Source organism: Aquarana catesbeiana, linkage group LG07 (genome assembly GCF_042186555.1).
Source record: "Aquarana catesbeiana isolate 2022-GZ linkage group LG07, ASM4218655v1, whole genome shotgun sequence".
NCBI classification, from domain to species: domain Eukaryota; kingdom Metazoa; phylum Chordata; class Amphibia; order Anura; family Ranidae; genus Aquarana; species Aquarana catesbeiana.
Genome location: NC_133330.1, coordinates 219,843,049 through 219,867,105, shown reverse-complemented (window position 1 = coordinate 219,867,105; position 24,057 = coordinate 219,843,049). Strand labels below are relative to the sequence as shown.

General features: G+C 41.9%; 2 protein-coding genes across 3 annotated transcripts in view; one reads left to right on the top strand and one right to left on the bottom strand.

Annotated features, from left to right (window-relative positions):
- Positions 1 to 2,871, bottom strand: part of FRRS1 (ferric chelate reductase 1) — a 249,808-nt gene extending 246,937 nt beyond the window's left edge. Inside the window, exon 1 of the mRNA XM_073593069.1 lies at positions 2,519 to 2,871. The gene's annotated coding sequence lies outside the window, so the exon portion shown is untranslated. The remainder of the gene's footprint in view (positions 1 to 2,518) is intronic.
- SOAT1 (sterol O-acyltransferase 1) overlaps positions 1 to 24,057 on the top strand; it is a 124,603-nt gene that overhangs the window by 42,866 nt on the left and 57,680 nt on the right. For both annotated transcript variants that reach the window (XM_073593071.1, XM_073593070.1), the window contains exons 3-6: positions 21,063 to 21,121; positions 21,789 to 21,937; positions 23,360 to 23,422; positions 23,653 to 23,760. In XM_073593071.1, the coding sequence (XP_073449172.1) occupies positions 21,063 to 21,121; positions 21,789 to 21,937; positions 23,360 to 23,422; positions 23,653 to 23,760 (379 nt within the window). The remainder of the gene's footprint in view (positions 1 to 21,062; positions 21,122 to 21,788; positions 21,938 to 23,359; positions 23,423 to 23,652; positions 23,761 to 24,057) is intronic.

The following is a 24,057-nucleotide window of genomic DNA, read 5'->3' as shown; positions in this document are numbered from 1 at the left end:
GTGTTGGACATGGAGACGAAGTTGGCCCCCACCCGTCTGCATACCTTTGCAGGGTGGAAGCGACGTCAAAGCGTCACTTCCGCCCATAGCTCTTAAAGCAACTTTTTTTTATATAATTGCATTTTAGTGTAATTATGAGATATGTGGTCTTTTTTTGACCCCAGATCTCATATTTAAGAGGTCCTGTCATGCTTTTTTTTTTATTACAAGGGATGTTTACAACTTTTAAAAGAACAGTGTAAAAATAAAAGGTGAAATAAATAGGAAAAAAATTTTTTTTTAAACGTGCCCTGTCCCGCCAAGCTTGCGTGCAGAAGCGAACGCATACATGAGTAGCACCTGCATATGAAGACTGTGTTCAAACCACAAATGTGAGGTATCACCGCAATCGTTAGAGTGAGAGCAATAATGCCCTAGACCTCCTCTGTAACTCAAAACATGCAACCTGTAGAATTTTTTTTAAACTCCACGCATATGGAGATTTTTAAGGGTAAAAGTTTGTCGCCATTCCACGAGCGGGCGCAACTTTGAAGCGTGACATGTTTGGTATCAATTTACACGGCGTAACATTATCTTTCACAATATAAAAAAAATTGGGTTAACTTTACTGTTGTCTTATTTTTTTTTAATTCAAAACATTTCTTTTTTTCCCATAAAGTATGCTTGTAAGACCGCTGCGCAAATACGGTATTATTGCAACGATCGCCATTTTATTCTCTAGGGTTTTAGAAAAAAAAAAACTAACTTGTAAACAACAAGTTAAAAAAAAATGGGTGTCTGTATGTAATAAAAAAAAAAAAAAATATATATATATATATATATATATATATATATATATATATATATATATATATATATATATATATATATATATATATATATATATATATATATATATATATATATAATATAATATAATATAATATAATATAATATAATATAATATAATTTTTTTTTTTTTTTTTTTTTATTCAATAAAGTCCATATGCTAGTATACTAGTAAAAAAAAAAAAAAAAAAAAAAAATCTCATTGATCGTGTTTTGATAATCCAGTGCAATGCCATATTATTTTTTTGTGTGTGTGTGCATAGTAGTGGTTGCGCTGAGTGTTTATTTCAATGTTTAGCAGACTTATCCTTTTGGTGTGCATGTGAACTTAGCCTAAGGAATGCATACAATGACCCGTCTCCCTCAGCAGAACACGGTATGGGTAAATATGTTTTTGTGTTCTCTGTTTCACAATCTAGCCCTGTAGTTGTACATTTTGTACACAACAGGTGGACATTGCTTAAAGCGGAGATCAACCCAAAACAAACTTTTTTTTTTTTTTTTTTTTTTTTTTACCAATTCTTAGATGTGGTTACTGCATTTATTTTTCTCCTTCCCTTTTTTTTTTTTTTTTTTTTTTCTCTCTATTTTTCACCTGTTGACATTTTTTGTGTCTCTGCACAGAAGCATTGTGCATTGCACTACTGTGCTGTGACATGCGGTGCCTACCTGTCTGCTGAGGTAAATTGCAGCTCACTGCACAGTACCTCCAGGTTATATTGCAGTTTGAACAGGGCACATAGAAAACCATTCCTTTTTTATGTGTCCTAGAAATGACTGGCATTTATCCAGTTTGGAAAAAAATTGTGTGCGTACGGGTCCCAACAGTGTAAGCAAAGTTGCAGTTAGAGGATGAAAAAATTAAAAACAAAGTTTAGAGCTTTCTTTTGGTAGCATTTGATCACCTGTGTGTTTTGAGGAAAAAAAATACTTTCTGCTATAAAACATATACAATTTAAAAAAAACAAATAAAAAAAAAAAAAAACCATTTTTTCATAAATTTAGGCAAATATGTATTCTGCTACATATTTTTGGTTAAAAAGAAAATCCCAATAAGCGTATATTGATTGGTTTGCATAGAAGTTATAACGTCTACAAACTATGGGGGAGATATATAATATAATATAATATAATATAATATAATTTTTTTTTTTTCCACTAGTAGTGGTGGCGATCAGTAATATTGCGGCGGACAGACTGACACTTTTTTTTTTTTTTGGGGACCAGTGACCCTAATACAGTGCTAAAAAATATGCACTGTCGCTGTACTAATGGCACTGGCTGGGACAATCAGGGGCGATCAAAGGGTTAACTGTGTGCCTAGCCAGTGTTTTACTATACTGTGTGAGATGCTTTTTACATTTCATTTCTTTCCCCCTGGCAGAACAGTGATCTGCCTAGTTTACCATTCTGGATAAAATAAAGGACAATCAGCGCGAACCAAATAAAAAGATACAATATGCAGGCTGAACACTAAGAGGATAACACCAACCTCAGTGACATACAATAAATAAAATAAGTGCAGCGCAAAAAAAATGATCACAGGGTATTGGATAGTCTAATCAAGCATTTAGAAATAAAAAAGTCCTTAAGTAATAGAAAAATAGCAATATAGCAGGTAACTCTCTTCTGGGGGAACTCATAAAAAGCTCTAATCCAAGCGGTAGGTGTAGAAAGAGATTGTGCTTACCAGATCCAGTTGACCCCTTGATTATAGGGGGTCCAGAACAGCATAAATGGATCCATGGCAGACTGCTGGGCTAGCTGTCATCTGCAGAAATCTCCTCAGGTCTATAGTGTGAAGCTGATGTACCGCTGAATACTCTCTCTCTCAGTGTGGCGATATCCTTGGGAGAGGGGGGAGGTCCGTGTGGAGATGCCGGGCAGAGAGGTAGAGATCCCCAGGGAGAATGGTAGTTTACCATTCTACCTCTCTGGTCGATGATAGGCGGGTACTGGCGGACATCGAGTCCACCTTACACGCCGTTCGGCTCCTGCTGTATATGATCACAGCGGGAGTGAGCCGGCCCGTACCCCCCCCCCCCCACCTGGAAGAGCTGGATCACGTGTGTGTGTGTGTGTGTGTGTGTGTGTGTATACGTGATTCAGCTCAGAGGTGCTACCCTGTAGCAGTAAAGCTGCTATAGGGCAGACCTTAAGTGGCTAATATAGTGTGTATTCTATTCTTTTGTAAATTTACTATGTTTTTTGTCAGTTAAGTGCTATTAAACCCAAAACAAACATTTTATTATAGTACAACTTTAAACTTACCAATTCTTACATGTGATTTTGTTTTATTCTCACCTGGTGATCTAGCCAGTAAGTCTGGTAATCAAAAGAACAAGCTCTCCTGCAGATGAATCCATTAAAGGGATGAGACAAACCATTTATAACTGACAGGGTGCCTACAACGATCAGCTTTTATTTGTGTAAAACCTTTATCTCTCCACGAAAAAAAAAAAGTTTGCTGTACCTGATTATAAAAAGTGAGCTGGAGTTTGACTTGAATTCGTTAGTGTATCTAAATCTGCTAGTACATCTAACCCTCCCCTCCCCCCAGACTGACAATGCTGCTGTCCATGGGTGCCCCCTGTGCTCCTTTTATCAAGAGTGGGGTCATTTTAATATAGGGAATATGTTATTGGGCAGATCACCAAGTGAAACAGAGGGGGGGGGGGGGGGGGAGCAAAAAAAAGGAAAACGAATGAAGCCACCACATCTAATGATTGGTAAGCTGCAAAATATGACATTTTTGTTTTGGGATTTAATGGTGCTCCCCCTCTTTCTCCTGTCTGAAACTTGCATAGCAGAACAACACACTGATTAGTTGTGTGATCAATGTTCAGATTTATCTCAAGGACATATCCTCCCAAGTTGCTTCATGTGTACTTTGTGGCTTTCCCTAGTACAGTCTTTACCAGGATGTGATTGCAATAAGAAGCCATGCAGTCCAGAAACTTCATATAGTGTTAAAGCCTAACTACAGCCAAGAATTTCTAGTTTGGAATAGACTCCTTCAGATTTCTTCCTTCTATTTGACCCCCCCAGTTAATAGAACTTTCCTTCACCTCTTGTGTAGCTGTTGTAAACAATATATATTTGTTAAAATAATAAACAAACATGTTATACCTGTTCTGTGCATTGGTATTGTACAAAACAGCCCTGAACCCCCTCTTCAGAAGTCCCCAGCCAATGCTGTCTGCTCCTCCTTTTCACCATCTGCCACATAACAATACTATGGGGGCAGGAGTGTGGGCTCCATCCCCGGCTGGGCTGTGTGCATACATGGCTTGGCTCTGCTCCCTCATCACATGATTTGATTGACATCAGCAGGAGCCAATGTCTCCCCCTGCTCCCTTTGTGTCCTGTGAGGATAAAGAGAGGAAAGCAGGGAATGCACTGGAAAAAAATGTCCTCCCTCTGGCCATCCACAATGCAGCGGACCGAATAGAACAAAGCAACCTACCACCAACAATTTCCTAGAAACTTCTAGCAATAGGCTGGTAAATTTGGCAATTTTTATATATTTGGTCTAGGGCCAATTATGGGCTTTTATGTGCCTATGCATAATTCTAATGGCAAGAATCTGTCTAGGCTCTGACATCTGTCTCTAACTGCAGGTAACCCCTGGGTATGTGGATTTGTGAGCGCCGATGGCTCCCCTCAGCCAGTCATTGCTTTGTACAGGTGAAGTGGTTATTGATGTTCACATATACCTGTCACCCAGCTGCAAGAATGTTCTGATTCTTGCCACTGGAATCCGGCGCAAGCACATATTCACCCATATGAAGGGGGCCTAATGCTGGCTGAAAGTGATTGAAAATTGCTGTTTGAGGCTGTCCCAGACTGCTTACCAAGAGACTCGGGTAGCTGAATTTTCAATACACTTTCTCACACTCTCATCTGCTAGTTGCACATCAGCAGGAATGAAATCTAAATCTAATGAAATCTAAATACCTTTATTTCTGTAGACAGTAGTGCGAATCAATTGATTGTGTAACTACAAGATAGTCTGGAGTTAAATAGTAACACCTTTTAGGTGAGTAAGACATTGGGATGGGAAGAGGGTTACGAGAGTTCACAAAACTGAAAAGAAAGGGCTTGGGAAGGCCAGGGGGTGTTTGTCACCAGTAATTGCAACATTCTACTCTAATGTTGTGCTTTTTGTACTTGTGGCCTCCATTAATAATCTAGAAGTATTTTCAGATAACGGAGTGCAACCAAGGTCTCGTTGCAGCTTGTCAGCTCTCCTTGAACAACATTGCAAGGGTCTGAAAAAAGTCCAGAGGCCCCAAATATGTGTGGGATGGAGTTAAAAACCTACTTACTCGGGTCCTGGCTTCATCTGGCATTGGGTCATGCAATGGGTCTTTGTAGAGCTGGACCCCAGGACCCAGGACTTTTTTGGTCATGCTACATTGCCTAAAGTTTTTCCTGAGGGGTGCTATACAGGTCCAAGGGAGTGAAACCCCTATACAGTGGAACCCCGGATTACGAGCATAATCCATTCCAGGAGTATGTTAGTGATCCAATTTACTCGCATATCCAAAGCGAGTTTTCCAATTGAAGTCAATGGAAACTAAAATAATTTGTTCCGCATTGACTTTAGTGGGATGCAAAACCGCATGCGGCTAGAGGCGGGGGCGCCGGAGAGCCTTGGAAACGGCCGAAAAGGCCCGAGCACACTTCGGCTGACCTCGGCAAACCTTGGAAAGACTCTGTTCACAAGCCTTTCCGAGGTTTGCCAAGGTCAGCCGAACTGACCTCGAGCCTTTCTGTGCATTTCCGAACGCCGACAATCGGCGCTGTTTGACTCCGGCGCCCCCCCCCACCTCAGGCCAAAAGCGGTACTGCACACAGCTTTTAGCCTGAATCCTGCTCGTTTTGTGAGCAAACAGAGTTAGGATCTTCAGAAATACAGTGCTCGTTATGCGAAAATCTCGTTAACCGCGTTACTCGCAAACCAAGGTTCCACTGTAATAGGGACCCGGTCCTTGAAGGTTGCCAAACGCAGCCCGCCGTGATGGTTGAAGTTTGGATCTGTCTGTTACAGCAGTATCCCACAGCGAGGAAAAGGGAAGGGAAGAAGCCTAGGAACTGTAAATAGTACACCTATGCTTTTTTTTTCTTACGTAAGTAAAATGTTGTCATGCCCAAAGTCTCCACTAGAGGGAATAAATGCATACCTTAGTACATTGTTTCTCAGTGAGCTCAGAAGTCCCAGCTAAACAGCAAGTGTGTGGTCTCAAAAGCCAGGGGGATCCTCATCCTGAACATTTCCCCCCTGGGGGAGGGAGGTACAACTGTAGCTTGTATCCCCCCCCTCGGGGTGAGGCTGCAGCAGGTTTTTGCATTTAGAGTTTATTTCTATTCCCCACAGAAGGTTTTTTAAAACTTCCCGCCCAGCTCTCCCTTGCCTCCCCTCTCGCTCAAGGAGCGTGTCAGCCGTACGCGTGGACTAGGGCTAATTAAAAACAAAGGGGGGTGTTGATTGACGGAGGGGGCGTGGCTTATGGGCGTGGCTAAGACACGGTGCTGTGTGCAGGGCAGAAGTACACAAGGAGCACACGGCGCAGCCGCTGGGAACAGAGACAGACAGACGCTCACATCTCGCAGCTGCAGTGGACACACAGGACACGAGCGCTGGGGGCACGTAAGGGATGCAGGCATTTCCAGTACAGGAAATAACATTGATAACAACTAAAGCTGAACATTATTAGCATTGTCTTTTGCTAAACTATTTTGCTCAGCGAGTTGTGCATTTTACTTAGTGCCTCTGTTTCTTGTGCTCAGCACTATGGCTCCCAAAAAAGACACCCCAAAGGTACCAAAAATTCCACTCCCAGGCGCTGGGAACTCCAGTCGTGTCTCCACACTGTCGTCCTCGCCTGAGATACCAGATATTGCAAGACAGGGTGAGTCATTGGTACCAATTGATGGTGCAACTGCTTCTCACATTTCAGCCCCTGTATACGTGACTGAAAATGCATTTTCCTCCGCCCTGCAGGGCCTAGAAGGAAGATTAGCGACTTTAAGCGCATCTGCTATCCAAAAGGAAGTGTGTTAGACCCCCTCCCCCACTTCAGACCCCTTACCAAGGGAACAGTAGAGGAAGAGGGTTTACAGTCAGGGGATCAGGAAGAAGGGCAAACCGATTACTCCTCTGTGGAGGAAACAACGGTAGATGAACCTTTTTCAGCCTCGCAATCTGAGAAATTGCTGATACAATCTCTTGCAGAGATGGTTTGTGCCTCTTTCAGGCTACCTCCAGCAGAGTCAGCTGATAGTTGTTTCCTCTTTAGGTTCCTTTAAAACCTTCACAGCCTTTTCATGCGTTTCCTGTACTTGCATTATTAGAAAAGCTTATTTATACTGAATGGGATCACCCAGATAAGCATTTTCTCCCTCCAAAGAGATTCACAGCACTCTATCCCATGGAGGAGAAATTCTCCAAAAGATGGAAGGTACCAGCAGTTGACGCTGCAATTTCCAGTGTGAATAATAGTCTAACTTGTCCAGTAGACGATGCACAAATGCTTAAAGTTCCAACTGATAAAAGATTGGAATTTCTGTTTTTAAAACATATTTTTTTCTTTGGCAGGTACAGTTACCCAGCCTGCAGTTGTGGCAATAGGCATCTGTCAGTCCCTAAGGGACCAGTTTAGACAGGCCCTTTTAAGAGGTCCCTGCACAACAGGCCCGCGATTTGGCTGAACTACCAAAGGCGCTATGTTTTGCCATGGACGCCATGAAAGATTCTATTCACCAGGCGTCCCACCTTGCGCTTGTGTTAGTACACATGCGTAGGAACCTGTGGTTAAAAAATTGGTCAGCCGAAGCACCTTGCAATAGGCTTCTGACTAGTTTTCCCTTTTCATGGGAATCGACTATTTGGGGAGGATATGAACAAATGCATCCAAACGATTTCTAGTGGAAAGAGTACTCCTTTTGCCAGTCAAAAGAAAATATAAACGTCCTTCATTTAAACTGACTCTTTCCCCTGCGCCAGGGGCATCCGCCTCTAGGCCTCCACCGTCAGACTCTAGAGGAAAGCCTCAGGGTCAGGCCCAGGCACAGAAAAAGACCTGGGGCCAGAAATCTGCAAAGCAGAATACTAAAGCCTCATTGTGAAGATGCGTCCCCCCTCGCCACAGTGGGGGGAAGACTTCTGTAATACTCGGAAGTCTGGCAAGAGGAAATTCAGGACAGATGGGTCATCTCCACGGTGTCTCTAGGATACAAACCAGAATTTCGGGAGTTTCCACCGTCTTGTTTTCTGAGATCAAACGTTCCCAAAGATCCAGGGAAAAGACAATCTCTGTTTCAGGCATTAGACCGATTACTAGCTCAGGGGGTGATCATACAGATCCCCACAGAAGAGCAAGGTTTGGGGTTTTATTCAAACCCCTTTACGGTACCAAAACCGAATGGAGATGTCAGACCCATTCTAGATCTAAAGAATCTAAATCAGTTCCTGAAGATCCGCTCCTTTCGCATGGAGTCGATCAGGTCAGTAGTTTTCTATCCTACAAGGAGGAGAACTTCTGGCGTCTATCAACATCAGGGATGCGTAGCTGCATGTCCCTATATTTCCCGCTCACCAAAGTAGAACAGCAGCACTTTCAGTTTGTAGCCTTGCCCTTCGGGCTAGCCACAGCACACCGGGTATTCACAAAAGTACTGGCCCCTAGCCAGGTTAAGGGCACAGGGCATAACCGTTTTGGCATTCCTAGACGATCTATTGCTAATAGACCAATTGGTAGCTCGTTTAAAGCAAAGTGTACACATTACAACCAATTACCTGAAAAATCTGGATTGGATTCTCAACCTAGGGAAGTCTTCCTTAAAACCGCTAAAAAAGCTAGAGTATTTGGGTCTGATCATAGATGCAGCTTAGAAAAAGGTGTTCTTGCCTCAGGCAAAAATCAACTCCATAAGAGTTGGTGCGGATGGTCAGGTCAAAAGGAGATCCCTCCATTCGCCTTTGCATGAGGTTGTTAGGAAAGATGGTGGCTTCATTCGAAGCAGTTCCCTAAGCCCAGTTCCATTCGAGACTGTTGCAAAACAGTATTCTATCTGCTTGGAACAAAACGATCCAAGCTTTAGACTTGCCAATGTGGCTGTCCCCAGGGGGGTCCAAAAGCCTCAATTGGTGGTTACTAACCCAGAATCTGCTGAAAGGAAAATCCCTCAGACCAGTTATCTGGAAAGTGGTAACGACAGACGCCAGCTTTTCAGGCTGGGGTGCAGTACTAGAGAAGACAACTGTCCAGGGACAGTGGTCAAGAATCGAAAGAGCCTTGCCCATCAATATCCTAGAGATTCCGGCAGTGCGTCTGGCTCTGAAGGCCTGGACTTCCAGGTTACGGGGTTGTCCTGTCAGGATCCAATCTGACAACATCACAGCGGTGGCTTATATCAATCACCAAGGAGGCACCAAGAGTCTTTCAGTGCAGACAGAGGTGAACCATATTCTAACTTGGGCAGGAAGGAATATTCCGTGCCTATCGGCAGTCTTCATTCCGGAAATAGAGAATTGGCAGGCCGACTACATGAGTCGCCAGCAGTTATTCCCAGGGGAATGGTCTCTTCACCCCAACATTTTTCGGGCTGTTTGTCAAAGATAGAGGACTCCGGACGTAGATCTTCTAGCATCAAGATTCAACATGAAGTTAGTCAACTTTGTGTCCAGGACGAGGGATCCATTTGCATGTGTTGGTGACCCCGTGGGATCAGTTCTCACTGATCTATGCATTTCCCACTATTCAATTGCTGCTTCGACTTCTTCTTTGCAGAATCAAGCTGGAATGAAAACCGGTAATTCTGGTAGCACCAGCATGGCCCAGAAAGTCATGGTATGCAGAGATTGTAAAGATGGCAGTGAAGGATCCATGGTCCCTTCCACTACGGCCAGACCTACTCTCACAGGGGCCGATTATTCCATCCTACCTTACGAACGCTAAATTTAACGGCTTGGCTATTGAAACTCACATTCTGAAGAAAGGTGGGCTTTCCGGGTCAGTTATCTCTACTTTAATGCAAGAAAGCCAGCTTCCAGAACTATATATTATAGAGTCTGGAGGGCTTATGTTTCCTGGTGTGAATCCAAGGGTTGGCACCATTGGAGGTATATCATAGGCAGAATTCTTGCCTTTCTACAATTAGGGGTAGAGATGAAGTTGGCCTTGAGTACTATTAAAGGCCAAGTCAGCTTTATCGGTCTTATTTCAAAGATCACTTGCTACACATTCTTTAGTCCGGGTTTTATGCAAGGGGTGATGTGGATTAATCTGCCAGTTAGATCACCTTTGAACCCTTGGGACTTGAACTTTAGTTTTGTCAGTGTTGCTAAAACAGTCATTTTAACTGATACAGCATATTCCCTTAGTCCTTCTGACAAGAAAGCTGGTGTTCTTGGTTGCTATATCCTCAGCTCGGAGGGTTGCGAAAATTGGCTGCTCTTTCTTGTAAAGAGCCATATTTGATTATTCATGAGAACAGAGTGGTGTTACGCCCTCCTCCAGATTTTTTGCCAAAAGTTGTCTCAGGTTTTCACCTGAACCAAGATATTGTTCTGCCATCATTTTTTCCAAAACCATGTTCCAGGGAAGAAAAGTCACTACATTGTCTTGATGTGGTGAGAGCGGTCAAAGTCTATTTAAAGACGACTGCTCCGATTCGGAAGACTGATGTCTTATTTATTCTGCCAGAGGGTCCTAAGAAAGGACAGGCAGCGTTGAAATCCACTGTCGCTAAGTGTATTCGGCAAGTTATAATTCAGACTTATGATTTAAGGAAAAAGATTCCCCCTTTTTTCAAGTCAAAGCGCACTCTACCAGGACGGTTAGTGCTTCTTGGGCAGTGCGTCACCAGGCCTCCATGGCTCAGATCTGTAAGGCCGGAACTTGGTCTTTAATACATACATTCACCAAATTTTATCAGGTGGATGTAAGGAGGCATGAGGATATTGCCTTGGGGCGCATTGTGCTGCAGGCAGTCCTCAAGTCTGGGGGTACCCTGCGGGTTGTCTCTCCCTCTCCTCAAATAGCATTGCAATGGGACGTCCCATTAAGTTAATAACTATGGCTCTGTGTCCCATGATGTACGATAAAGAAAATAGGATTTTTATAACAGCTTACCTGTAAAATCCTTTTCTTGGAGTACATCATGGGAGACAGAGGTCCCGCCCCTCTTTTTGGGGTTTAGATATATTGCTGTGCTACAAAAACTGAGGTACTCCTGGAAGGAGGAGGGGTTATATAGGGAGTGAACTTCCTAGATTGGGTATGCCAGTGCCCATCACCTAAAGGTGCCTATATACCCATTAACTTAATAACTATGGCTCTGTGTCCCATAATGTACTCCAAGAAAAGGATTTTACAGGTAAACTGTTAAAATCCTATTTTTTCAAGGCACAGTGTTCCCTTTAACATGACACCAGTCCTGTCAGATCCTAACTATACTCTATTCTAACTACCCTGCAAAGCTAAGATGTCTGTATGTACTAAGTCTATGGGTGACATCACCGCCCAGACTCTGTAGGCATTGTTGATATCTCCTCTTTACTGAAGCCGGCCGCTGGAGAGATCATGTGATCGGATCGCCCTCAGCATAGGTAAGTATAGGCATTCTTTTACAGGGTAGTAAGAATAGGCTTAGAATGGGGGTGAGAGCAAGTACACAGTAGTTGGGATTTGACTGGACCTCTACCTTAACCACTTCAGCTCTGAAAGATCTTAGCCCATTTTCTGCTATTCAGCACTGCGCTACTTTGACTGGCGATTGCACGGTCACGCAACATTGTACCCAAACAAAAGTTTATATCTTTTTTTTTTTTTTTTCTCCCACACAAAGCTTTCTTTTTAGTGGTATCTGATCACCACTGGATTTTTTAAATAATTTTTTGTGATTATATAAACACAAAAAGACTGCAAATTTAAAAAAAAAAAAAAATTGACTTTCTGCTATAAAACCTATACAAAAAAAAAAAAAAAAAAAATCGAATTTCTTCAAAGATTTTGCCAAAATGTATTCTGCTACATGTTAAAAAAAATCCCAATGTATATTGATTGGTTTGTGTGAAGGTTATAGCATCTACAAACTATGGTATATTTACTAGAATTTTTATTTCTTACTACTAATGACGGCGATCAGCAACTTATAACTGGACAGCTACAGTGGGGATCGAAAGTTTGGGCACCCCAGGTAAAAATGTGTATTAATGTACATAACGAAGCCAAGGAAAGATGGAAAAATCTCCAAATGGCATCAAATTACAGATTATACATTATAATATGTCAAAAAAAGTTAGATTTTATTTCCATCATTTACACTTTTAAAATTACAGAAAACAAGAAGGCGTCTGCAAAAGTTTGGGCACCCTGCAGAATTTATAGCATGCACTGCCCCCTTTGCAAAGCTGAGACCTGCCAGTGTCATGGATTGTTCTCAATCATCGTCTGGGAAGACCAGGTGATGTCAATCTCAAAGGTTTTAAATGGCCAGACTCATCTGACCTTGCCCCAACAATCGGCACCATGGGTTCTTCTAAGCAGTTGTCTAGAAAACTGAAACTGAAAATAGTTGACGCTCACAAAGCTGGAGAAGGCTATAAGAAGATAGCAAAACGTTTTCAGATGTCAATATCCTCTGTTCGGAATGTAATTAAGAAATGGCAGTCATCAGGAACAGTGGAAGTTAAAGCAAGATCTGGAAGACCAAGAAAAATATCAAACAGAACAGCTCGCAGGATTGTGAGAAAAGCAATTCAAAACCCACGTTTGACTGCACGATCCCTCCAGAAAGATCTGGCAGACACTGGAGTTGTGGTACACTATTCCACTAAAAAGAGATACTTGTACAAATATGGTCTTCATGGAAGAGTCATCAGAAGAAAACCTCTTCTCTTCTACGTCCTCACCACAAAAATCCGCGTTTGAACTTTGCAAATGAACATATAGACAAGCCTGAGGCATTTTGGAAACAAGTTCTGTGGACCGATGAGGTTAAAATAGAACTTTTTGGTCGGAATGAGCAAAAGTACGTTTGGAGAAGAAAGGGCACAGAATTTAATGAAAAGAACCTCTGTCCTACTGTTAAGCATAGGGGTGGATCAATCATGCTTTGGGGTTGTATTGCAGCCAGTGGCACAGGGAACATTTCACGAGTAGAAGGAAAAATGGATTCAATAAAATTTCAGCAAATTTTGGATGGTAACTTGATGCCATTTGTGAAAAAGCTGAAGTTAAAAAGAGGATGGCTTCTACAAATGGATAATGATCCTAAACACCTCAAAATCCACGGGGGATTACATCAAGAGGCGTAAACTGAAGGTTTTGCCATGGCCTTCACAATCTCCTGACCTCAACATTATTGAAAATCTATGGATAGACCTTAAAAGAGCAGTGCGTGACAGACAGCCCAGAGATCTCAAAGAACTGGAAGACTTTTGTAAGGAAGAATGGGCAAAGATACTTCAAACAAGAATTGAAAGCCTCTTGGCTGGCTACAAAAAGCGTTTACAAGTTGTGATACTTGCCAAAGGGGGCAGTACAAGATATTAACTCTGCAGGGTGCTCAAACTTTTGCAGATGCCATTTTTTTTTGTTTTCTGTAATTTTGAAAGTGTAAATGATGGAAATAAAATGTAACTTTTTTGACATATTATAAGAATGTCTAATCTGTAATTTTGATGCCATTTGGAGATTTTTCCATCATTCCTTGGCTTCGTTATGCAAATTAATACACATTTTTGCCTGGGGTGCCCAAACTTTCGATCCCCACTGTTTAGTGACACTAACTGACGCTGGGGAGAACTGACATCACCAGTGACACCAATACAGTGATCAGTGCTAATACTATACACTGTACTAATAACACTGGCTGGGAAGGGGTTAACATCTATTGCAATCAAGGGGTTAAAAGTGTGCCTAACAATGTATAAAGTGTGCTGCTTTTTACTAATCTGCTTCTCATCCCTGCAAAGCAAACTGACCGCTCCTTCTGTACAGAGCTCTGTGTTGTCTACCAACACAGAGCTCTTGTGCTGTGACAATCAGTAGGTCCCTGTTGTGTACAACCACCTGGAAGTAGGCAGTGATGTACGGGTATGTCACTTTGCCTACAGCATCCGCCCATCTGCAGTACATTGCGGGCGGTTGGCAAGCGGTTAAGATTTTCATTATTTATTCTTGTCTCTGTTTTTTTTCAGCTCATGTAATGCTGGCCACACACAGCTTAAATGTCAGTTAGTAAAACCTTGAGAAGGGAGGGGGAGTAGAGAGTGTTTAGTAGGAGAAGTGTCTGTGTGTCAGGTGAAGGTTACAGAACACATTTCAACAGTGAGAACAAAATGGAGTCTCTTGTGCTTAAATGAACAGTACAGTGAATGTCCATGTCATTTCCCCCCTTTTGTTTATTTGACACCATTCTTCTCTGCGTTACATTCAGCCGATTGCTGGTAACTCCTGTTACATTGGCGCAGGGAGACGGCGTCCTGTTCAGCTCTCTCCTAGCTTTCTCACAATAATGGGTTCATCAGGGCTGGTGGTACATTTTGTTGGTACAGCGGGTAGTCACACAGAGGCATAGCCTGATGAGGAAGTAAATAAAAAATATGAGAAATAGGAACATCACAATGTAAGCGCCTAGTTTCTGTAACCATGTTGCTATGCCATATAAAAAATCACCAAAACCTCCTAAACCCTGAAAGGGGTTCCATCCATCTTTAGCAATATCTCTGGCCTTCTTCTGTAGTTCTCTTATCTTAGCAAGATGCCCTTTAATAATGCCCTCATTATCAGAAATGTATATACAACAGTCAGTGCGAAATACCTTACACATCCCACCTTGAGCTGCAGTGAGATAATTTAGCGTTAATCTGTGCTCTAATACTACTTTTTTAAGCTGAGCCATTTCTTCACTTAATAAACCTATATCAGTGGTAGTAAGGTTAATAATCTTGTCTACAATTCTAGTGCAATTATTTAGTCTTTTCATTGCTTCAATTCCCCATCCTGTCCAGGAACCATGACCATGCCATGTCACCTTCAGTGAACAGCTCTCTTTTGAACACTAAAGGGTATTCTGGACTTTGATCTGGTCGCACTGTATCTTTGCGAACAGCCAAAGCAGGTACTAACTTCCCAATATAACATGTACCTGTAACATTAGTAGGAAGCCAGGCGTAAGCTTTATTTCCACATATATATTATAACCCTCTACGTATGGACGGTATGCCTGCTCCTAAAAAACTGGAAGCAATAACATGGAATCTCAGGTAACCGATATTTTCACATATTGGGAACTGTGAGCAATTTGTACTATAAAGGATTCTATTTAGTTCTGGATCTGGGATATAATAATATTGACCATAGTTTCCTCCATAAACTGTAATTTTTTCTCCGGTGCAATCTGAATTGCCCAACCGTGTACATTTAGTGTTAAAGGGGCATGTAATGTTTAAACAAATCTGTGGAGTGTTTATCTCTTTTGAAACCATCAAAGTTACTGATCTGTGCTCATTAGCTGTGGAGACGATGTATGAGCCATTTATTCTGGTCCTGTTTAGATCAGTGAAATTGAGAGGCATTGCTATCATGGATATTGTGCCTGTTTGGGGATGTAAGTGAGAACACACCCAGCAGTTACTAGCGTTGCTATGGGTTGCATACAATTTTAACATTTGGATGAAAGAGTTATTTTTCCATGTCTCAGTTCTCACAAACAACAAAAAGAAAAGAAACGTTATCATCATTTTTTCAAAGGATATCATCACTTCAGGATTTTCTTGCAGTGACTGGCATGAATCCAGGTGGGCTTTCCTTCCAACTTGACAGCAGAACCGGTTGTCAAAAGCACCAAATGTGGTCCGTCAAATTTTGGTTCTAGTGGCTTTCTGACGTGTCGCTTGACCACCACCCAGTCACCTGGTTGGATTCTGTGAATACCTGGAACAGAATCTGGGTCAGGGATAGATTTATAAACACCTTCATGAATTTTATTCAATGTTCTTTGCAAAATCTGAACATATTCTAACAGATTAGAGTGAGAAGCCTGCAACTGTTGGGGAAAATGTAGCCCTGTTTTGGGTGGACCTCCAAATAAAATCTCATAGGAGGACAGCCCATGTGGTTGTTTAGGGGTAGTTCGTACAGAATATAGGGCTAATGGCAAAGCTTCCACCCATCCTTTTCCTGCATCTGCTTTAATTTTTGCACATCTGTTTTTCAAAATTCCATTAAGTCTCTCAACTTTACCACTACTTTGTGGATGATAAGGTGTATGGAAAGCTTGCTGTATGTGAAGGGCTTCCATTACCTCTTTCGTTACTTCCCCAGTAAAATGGGCTCCCTCTGTCGCTCTCAATAGTTTCAGGAACTCCATATCTACAAACTATTTCATTCAAAATTTTCTTTGCTGTTGTTTTTGCATTCGCTTTGGCTACTGGCCAGCTCTCGAGCCAACCTGAGAACATGTCAACACACACTAAAGCGAACTCATAGGTGCCTATTCTGGGCATCTGAATGTAGTCTATTTGAATTCTTTGGAAAGGGAAATCTGGCTTAGGAGAATGCCTTTGGGGAACATAGACAGGCCTCCCTGGATTGTACAGAGCACAAGTGAGACATGAAGCACAAAACCTGGCTGCAAATGCACTAAATCCAGGTGCTATCCAATAGCAGTCAGTAAGTGCCACCATCGCGCCCTTAGCAAGATGACTGACGCCATGTGCCAGTTGTGCTAAAACTGGGTACAAACTCCTGGGTAGACACCACCTGTTGTCAGCGCTCCACAGGCCCTGCTGATTTTGGGTAGCATTACATTTGATCCACTTATCCTTCTCTTCATCAGGGGCCTGGTTCTGCAACTGAATTAGAGTTTCTACATCCCACTGCTCTTGATGAGGGGAATCTGTCCCCACTACCTGGGCGACTCCTACAGTGGGTGTGACTCCAAATGCCATAAGGGCAGCATCCTTTGCCGCTTGGCCCGCTAAAGCATTTCCTCTGGCTGTCATGTCATTTCCCCTTGCATGCCCTTTTACCTTCAAGATGGCAACTTCTGCTGGTTTCTGAAAAGCCTCAAATAGCCGCTCTATGAGTTTTGCATGTCTCACTGGCTTCCCTGCACTAGTCAGAAAGTTCCGTGCTTTCCAGATAGGCCCAAAATCATGAGTTATTCCAAACGCATATCTGCTGTCAGTGTAAACGTTTCCCCTTTGATTCTCTAGGAGATGACATGCTTTGACTACAGCACACAACTCCGCTTCCTGTGCTGACATCTGGGGTTTCAATGGTTCCTGATGTAAAATGGTATCTGTAGTGGTTACAGCAAACCCTGTGTGTGGCTGACCATCATCAGTGTAAAATCTGGAACCATCTACGAATAAGTGTGTGTCACAATCTGATAAAGGCTCATCTTTTGCTGGTGTGACAGAGGCCCTTTCTACCATAAGAGCCATACAATCATGAGAAAAATTCTCAGGTTCTACATCAGTACCATTTGTTGCATCTTCCTTATCAATTATAGGAAGAGGAGTAGCCGGATTTAAAGTAACACATCGTTTGATTGTTAAATTCGATGGAGCAAAAAGAGCAGACTGGTACTTGTCAAATCTACTGGCAGACACATGTCTGGTATTTACTTGATTCATGATTTCCTGTACTGCATGTGGCACATACAGGATCAGAGCAGAATCTAGTACAAGCTCCGTTACTTTGTCTAGCAGCAAAATGCAGGCTGCTATGGCTCGCATACAACTGGGGGAGCCTTTGACGACAGGGTCTAATGAGGCTGATACATACATCACAGGCCTCTGTTTGTCTACATGTAGCTGGATGAGTACACCTGCAGCAAATCCATTGACTTCATGACAGAACAACAAGAAAGTCTTAGTATAGTCAGGAAGTCCAATGGCGGGAGCTTCAGACAAAATTTTAATAAGCTCCTTCATTTGCAATTCATTGTCCCATGTGAGTTTGAAAGGGTTTCTAGTGGTAGCCTCATATAGAGGAGCCATAAGTTCTGATGCATTTGGAATCCAGTCCCTACAATATCCCACTAACCTCAGGAAGGCACGTAGTTGCCGTACATTTCTTGGCTTTTCAAAGTTTTGTAGAGTTTTAACTCGATCTGGGGTTAGGTGACGGATTCCATGTGAAATGCAGTGACCCAGGAAGATCACTTTCTCTTGGCAGTATTGTAGCTTATCTTTGCTAACTTTGTTGTTACTGTTATAGAGAAACATGAGAAGGCTTACTATTTCTCTGCTACAAATATCCTTTGTATCAGAACAAATAAGCAAATCGTCTATGTACTGAAGCAAAACTGTGTTTGGGTGTGAGGGGGACCATTGGTCCAATACTTGCTTTAACGCAGTATTATATTCAGAGGGGCTACTCACACAGCCTTGGGGCAATCTTGTCCATGCTAACTTTTGGGCATCATGGGTAAATGAAAAAAGGTGCCAGCAATCTGGGTGCAGGGGCACCGAAAAGAAAGCATTTGCAAGATCAATCACTGTAAAGCAGGTGCTGGAGGCAGGTATTCCACTTAGTAAAGTGCGGGGGTTGGGTACGATCGGGGTATCTGCCTCTATTATATTGTTAATGGCTCTCAAATCATGCACCATGCGGTATGTCACCTGCCCACCCTTCTTGTCTGGCTTCTTTGCAATTGGGAACAGGGGTGTATTGACCTGGGACTTGGTACAACAACCCGTGCTGCTTTCAGTTGAGTGATTTGATCCTTTATCCCCTCAGTCTGAGCAATACTCAGTGGGTACTGTTTAATCTGTGGGAGATGGGCTCCTGGTTTAATTTTTATCATGACTGGGGTGCAATCCAGCAGACCTACATCATATTTGCTGGTGGCCCATAATTCAGCGGGAATCACTTTCAATTCTGGTGGAAATGGCGGAGTGGAGTCTTGAATTAAAAATGCTCCACAGGCAGAATTTAAAACTTCTCCTGACAGACTACTGACCACTTGGACTCCTGTAGGAGTGTAGTCCTATGTTTGCTAAAATTTGGTTCAAAATGTCGGCTCCCGAAAGATTGGTAGGAACTGTGTCTGAAACTAACACTTTAGTGACAATTTCTGTTTGCTGTCCTAGCCTGAGTTTAAGTGGCTTGGACTCAACCAAATCAGTAGAGGTCCCGGTTAGGCCAACACCAGAGATAACATTTGTAGATAATAATCCTGGAGGTAAGTCCTCTATATTAAAAACACTTCGGCTTGCACCAGTATCAATTAAACAGGTTAATTCTGTTTCTCCTCCAGGATAGGGGAGTTCTTGTAAAAATACTTTTACTCTGACCTCGGGACCATTGTCGCCCCTATTTACCATGATTGATACTGGCGTGCCATTTTCCTATGCCTGATCCACTGCTTTTGGCAGAGAACTGGGATCAGCATGAGATGCCTCTAAGCTCTTTTCCAGTCTACGGTCAGGAAGATGGCAGAATTTGGCTATGTGTCCTTCCCCATCACAATTGTAGCATATAATTGGTCCCCGATTGCCATGATTTCTGAAATTGCCTTTTGCCTCTTCCTCTTCCTCTCTGCTTCCCCATGTACATTACCTTGGGTTTGCTGTCTTTTTGGTTAATCCTGTTTTCTATGGATAACAGGATAGGCAGGACGTCTCGAATAGACATATTGCCTGCCTCAGGCCTTGCTGTGAACGACTTTTCTTTCAACTGGGGTATTAAACCATCAAGAAACCTTTGTTTCACCAGTTGTGTAGATGGACTTGCAGTTTCTCCCGCCTTCTCTTCCTCTATTTTAATGCCTGCTTCCTCAGCCATTACGCTTATCCGCCTCCAATAAGCCCCCGCGGCTTCCTCTTTCCCTTGCTTAGCATTCATAAATTCAGCATGTCTGGTTTGTCCATATATTTGGGGCAATTTTTCCTTCAATTTCTCACAAACCTCCCATCCACTCCCATCTTACCTAGATTTTTGACGTCTACACCACATTCTTTAAGTATATAGCCAGACATGTTGCTTCCCACTGCTTTAATAAGAAGCTGATGAATGTCAGTAGCAGAAGCCTCATATGCTTGCTGTGCAGCGCTAAGTTTGTTTGCAAACCCAATTGGATTCTTTCTAGGATCTCCCAATCCCTCTAATATGGCTCTCATATCTTGGGGACTAAAAGGTACATGCCATTTAATTTGAGACTTACTGTCAACAGCATCACCTTCAAAAACTAATTGGGTTCTGACAGGATAAACTGCAACAGATTGCTCTATGCCAGGGGCAGAAGGGCTGGCATCTCCCTTCCTTCTCTCTTCATCTTGCTGCCACAATTTGGAAATTATGGTTTGCTCCGGAAGTTCAGACTCTATCTCTCTTTCTCTGGCCAAAGCCTTAAGTTCAGAGAGATCTAGTTTTGCATATGTGCCTTTTGATTTATGCCAATCATCTGTTTCTAGGATACGAGCCAAAATCCTCTTTGTAGGTTGATATGGGGCTGTTAAACCTCTGCTCTCTACTATATTGCATAGCTCATCTTTTGCTTGGACCTAATTCTTTTGCTTTTGTGCTTGGACCCCTTAAAGCCAAACTGGCAGCCACATAAGGTTGGGAGTCCTCCTCCTCGTCTCTTCTCTTCTCTGTGAGTTTTATCTGACCCTACCATGCGCCTCTGACCCAGGTCGCCCACAAGGAGTCAACGCAGGGAACTGCAGAGGATTTTCCCTATCCACACACAGTCCAACCCGTGAAGGGGGACACATACACATTCACACACAAGCGTCACCCAACCAGAAAGGTCCGAGAGTGGTCTGGTTTCCTTGAGAACCGACAGATAGGATACATAGGAAAAGGAAGAAATATACGATTCCCCTCTAAAAATGAAAGGAGTCTGGAGGAAAATTCTTGGATGTACAGTGACAACAGCCAAACAGCTGCAGTCATTAATAAGTATTCTGAAAGCTGCAGGCGCCAGTTGTCAGAATACAACTGGTGACAGTTGGGATTCCTCCATCCATGCGGTTTAGTGCTGATTGTAGAGTCTGTTGATTTCTCAGCTTGCAGGCTGAATTGGAGAAATATTAACATGTAAGGCTAGCATAATGTTCCTGAATTTTCTGTACTAAAGATGTTGCATAGTGTTAAACTCAATGCCTCAATGCACGTTTACACTTAGACTGTCAGTGTTCAGTGCACAGTGACCTGACTTTTTGTGATTTTTTATTTATTTATTTATTTATTTATTTTTACTGACAGGTTTTATGGACTTGGAACATGTCATCAACAGAAAAATGGATCTAAAGAGGAAGGCGGAGGTAAATGTCCAGTTCTACCTGCTGAACCTAAACTTCTGAAGCTAAAACATCAGCAACTGCACTACTTGGCTGCATTATCTATTGTATTATTGCACATTGGTGAAAAAGTATACCTGAAACAGACTGCTGGTACATACTAAAATTTGGGAATGCACTCAACCTCACTGGAATAGCACTGTGGTGCCAACACCCTTTATCAAGAAAAGAAAAAAAAAATCTGTAAGGAAAATATTTGCAAGTTCAGAAATAAACATAGATGTTAAATGGTAGGGCCACCCTTTAGGGGTTCAGTTCTGCGTGGGGCATAGCGGGCTGAGTTTTGCCTTTGACTTCCTAAATGCCTCCTATATCCCTATAGGATAACACCCAACTGTTCCTGAGACGTTTGGGTGTTCTTGCCCACCGCTTCTGTTGCATTCCTAATGAAATAAAATCCAACAAGGATAGTGGAGAACAGTTCCTAATGGCATCAACACATGTGCAGACCCAGGAACTCATAGTAGAAGTCTCCACAGAGTTTTGGAGAAATACAATAAAACCATTTTGACTTTCCAGGATCTAATTAAAAGCATAATCTAAATTTTAGGGTCACTGAGCTTTCTATGAATGTGAGAAAAATACATATCTTTACATTGATACGTTTAAAGTGTTTCCTCTTGCCCTCTAGCTTTTAAAGAGTGAGTTAATGAAGGAAGTAGACATTCACTTCGATGAATTTGTGAACAATTTGATTGAAGAATCCACAGCTCTAGAAGCCTCCACTGCAGCCACCAACTTCTACCCTGGAAATGGAGAAAAAGATGGCAACAAAGTAAGGTAATAATAAAGAATAAATTATTGGCTTGGATTTCATTCCTTTTATGCACTTTAATGGAATGTTGGTTTTGCCTTCCTGTAAACAGCCAGTTTTTTTTTGTATTGCACAAAGAAAGGAAAGGGATACCACCAATATTTGGTTTTTATCTGCAGTCTGTGTCCCAACTTTCGAGATCACTTCAGATAAATAAGGAAATGTTATGACCTCTGTCAGGTTGTTGGTACAGTTTGTGGCTTCCTGTTTCAGTGGCAACCCCACAAATATTGCTTCTGAGAGTCCATAGTTTACTTGAACGTGGTGTCCTACCTCAAAGAATAAGTAACCCATACTGTGGGGTTCATTGTATAGTTTGTTGGCCTACCCATTTGCTGGTAATGTGTCTTGGCAGGCCTCGGATTACAGGTCACCTTGGCATTCTTGTGCGTACATTTGCAGTTGAGCCTATTTTATGTTAAAATTTGCAATAAAAAAGTGATGGAAATGTAATTGTAGTAATACCATTGTTTGTTTTGTTTTCTTCACATAAGCTTGCCATTATAAAAGCTATGCCAAGGAAAAGACAGAGTGCATTTTTTTACATTCATTTTTTATTGTGTATACAGTAGATAGAGATTATGTTCACATTTGGGAGTATTGGCAATGGGCCTTTCCTATATGTGCTCCGCGACTGCAATGTCAATATACTCAAGGGGCAAAGGATTGTCCTGTATGTTTCCTGAGTTCGCAACTCCCCTTTCATAATGACTTGTACAGCAAACTTTTACTTTAAACATATAACAGCTGAACAGACGTTGCTGTAATTTTCACTTATAAACAGCATTCTAGATACTGTAATCTGACCATGGATAGTTGATATTTTATTTTACGTATTCTTGCATTCCCTGTAAAGGTAGTAAACCTTTTAATTGAATTCCTTCATTAATAAAGTGAGTACCTGCCTAATGATATGCAGTCCTTTGTAATAATAATGAATCATTTTGTACCTAATATATCTCCTAAGGGCTGGTTTACACCGCATCAGGTGAATCTGCGCTGGGGAGCTATTCCAGCACAGTTCCAACGTAATAGACAAAGCAAAATACATTGTCTCCTATGCGCCACTGCGTTGTGGTTGTGCATGGGCATGGTGTGCTGAAAAGGTCTGCATGCAGTACTGTTTTATCAGTCCAGCCCAGCGCAGTGCGAGGCAACCAACTGCCTTGCTCCACACGGCCATATCTGTGTGACATCCCAATAGTTTGTTTAAAATAACATAAAGGAACCAGCAAATTGCACCAGTTCCTTTTTATTTTAATTTTTTTGTGACTGCGCTAATCATTGCCCCACCGCATTGCAATGTAGCAGGCTGGTTTGAAGCAGCCCTGAAATTATATTACTTTTGTGTGCATAGAACTGTAACACAAAATATTATTTTTCCTTAGGGCAGTGGCCAGGCCCCCACCTGAGCATGGGAAGCTGTTTATGTCGAGACGTTCTCTACTAGAGTAAGTGATAACCTTCTCATAGAAATTAGATTGGATTACATAATCTTTTGTTGCAGCTTGGTGCCTAGAGACATTGTAAATAACTAACTTTTTTTTTTTTTTTAATGCTTGCTTATTAAATCTATGTAGGAAAAAAACTAAAATAACACACACACACAAGTATATATTATACAATTTTTATATGTGATGGTTTAATCTTTTTACGCTTGACCATTTTTATTTTTCTGTAGTGAGCTTTTTGAAGTCAATCATTTTCGGACGATCTACCACATGTTCATTGCCCTCCTCATCCTCTTCATCCTCAGCACACTGGTAGTGGATGGAATTGATCAGGGCAGGTGAGTGTCCTATTAAAGAATATATTTTGTTGGAAAGCTGTATAATTCTGGATTTGCCCTTTTTGTCAATGTAATTATCCATTATTTATAACTCGCCACCATATTACATAACAGTGGACATAGTGTAAGAGTACAAACTAGAAAAGGTACAATTTCTGGGGAAATTGTGAAAAGTGTTCTTGCCTCTACAACTGGAGTGGGCGGAGTAACTGGGTGGGGTGGAGTGGCTTGAGTAACTGTGAAAAGTGTTAAAAAGCTTAATATTTTAAAAAGTATAAATAGTAGTAAAAAAGTTCC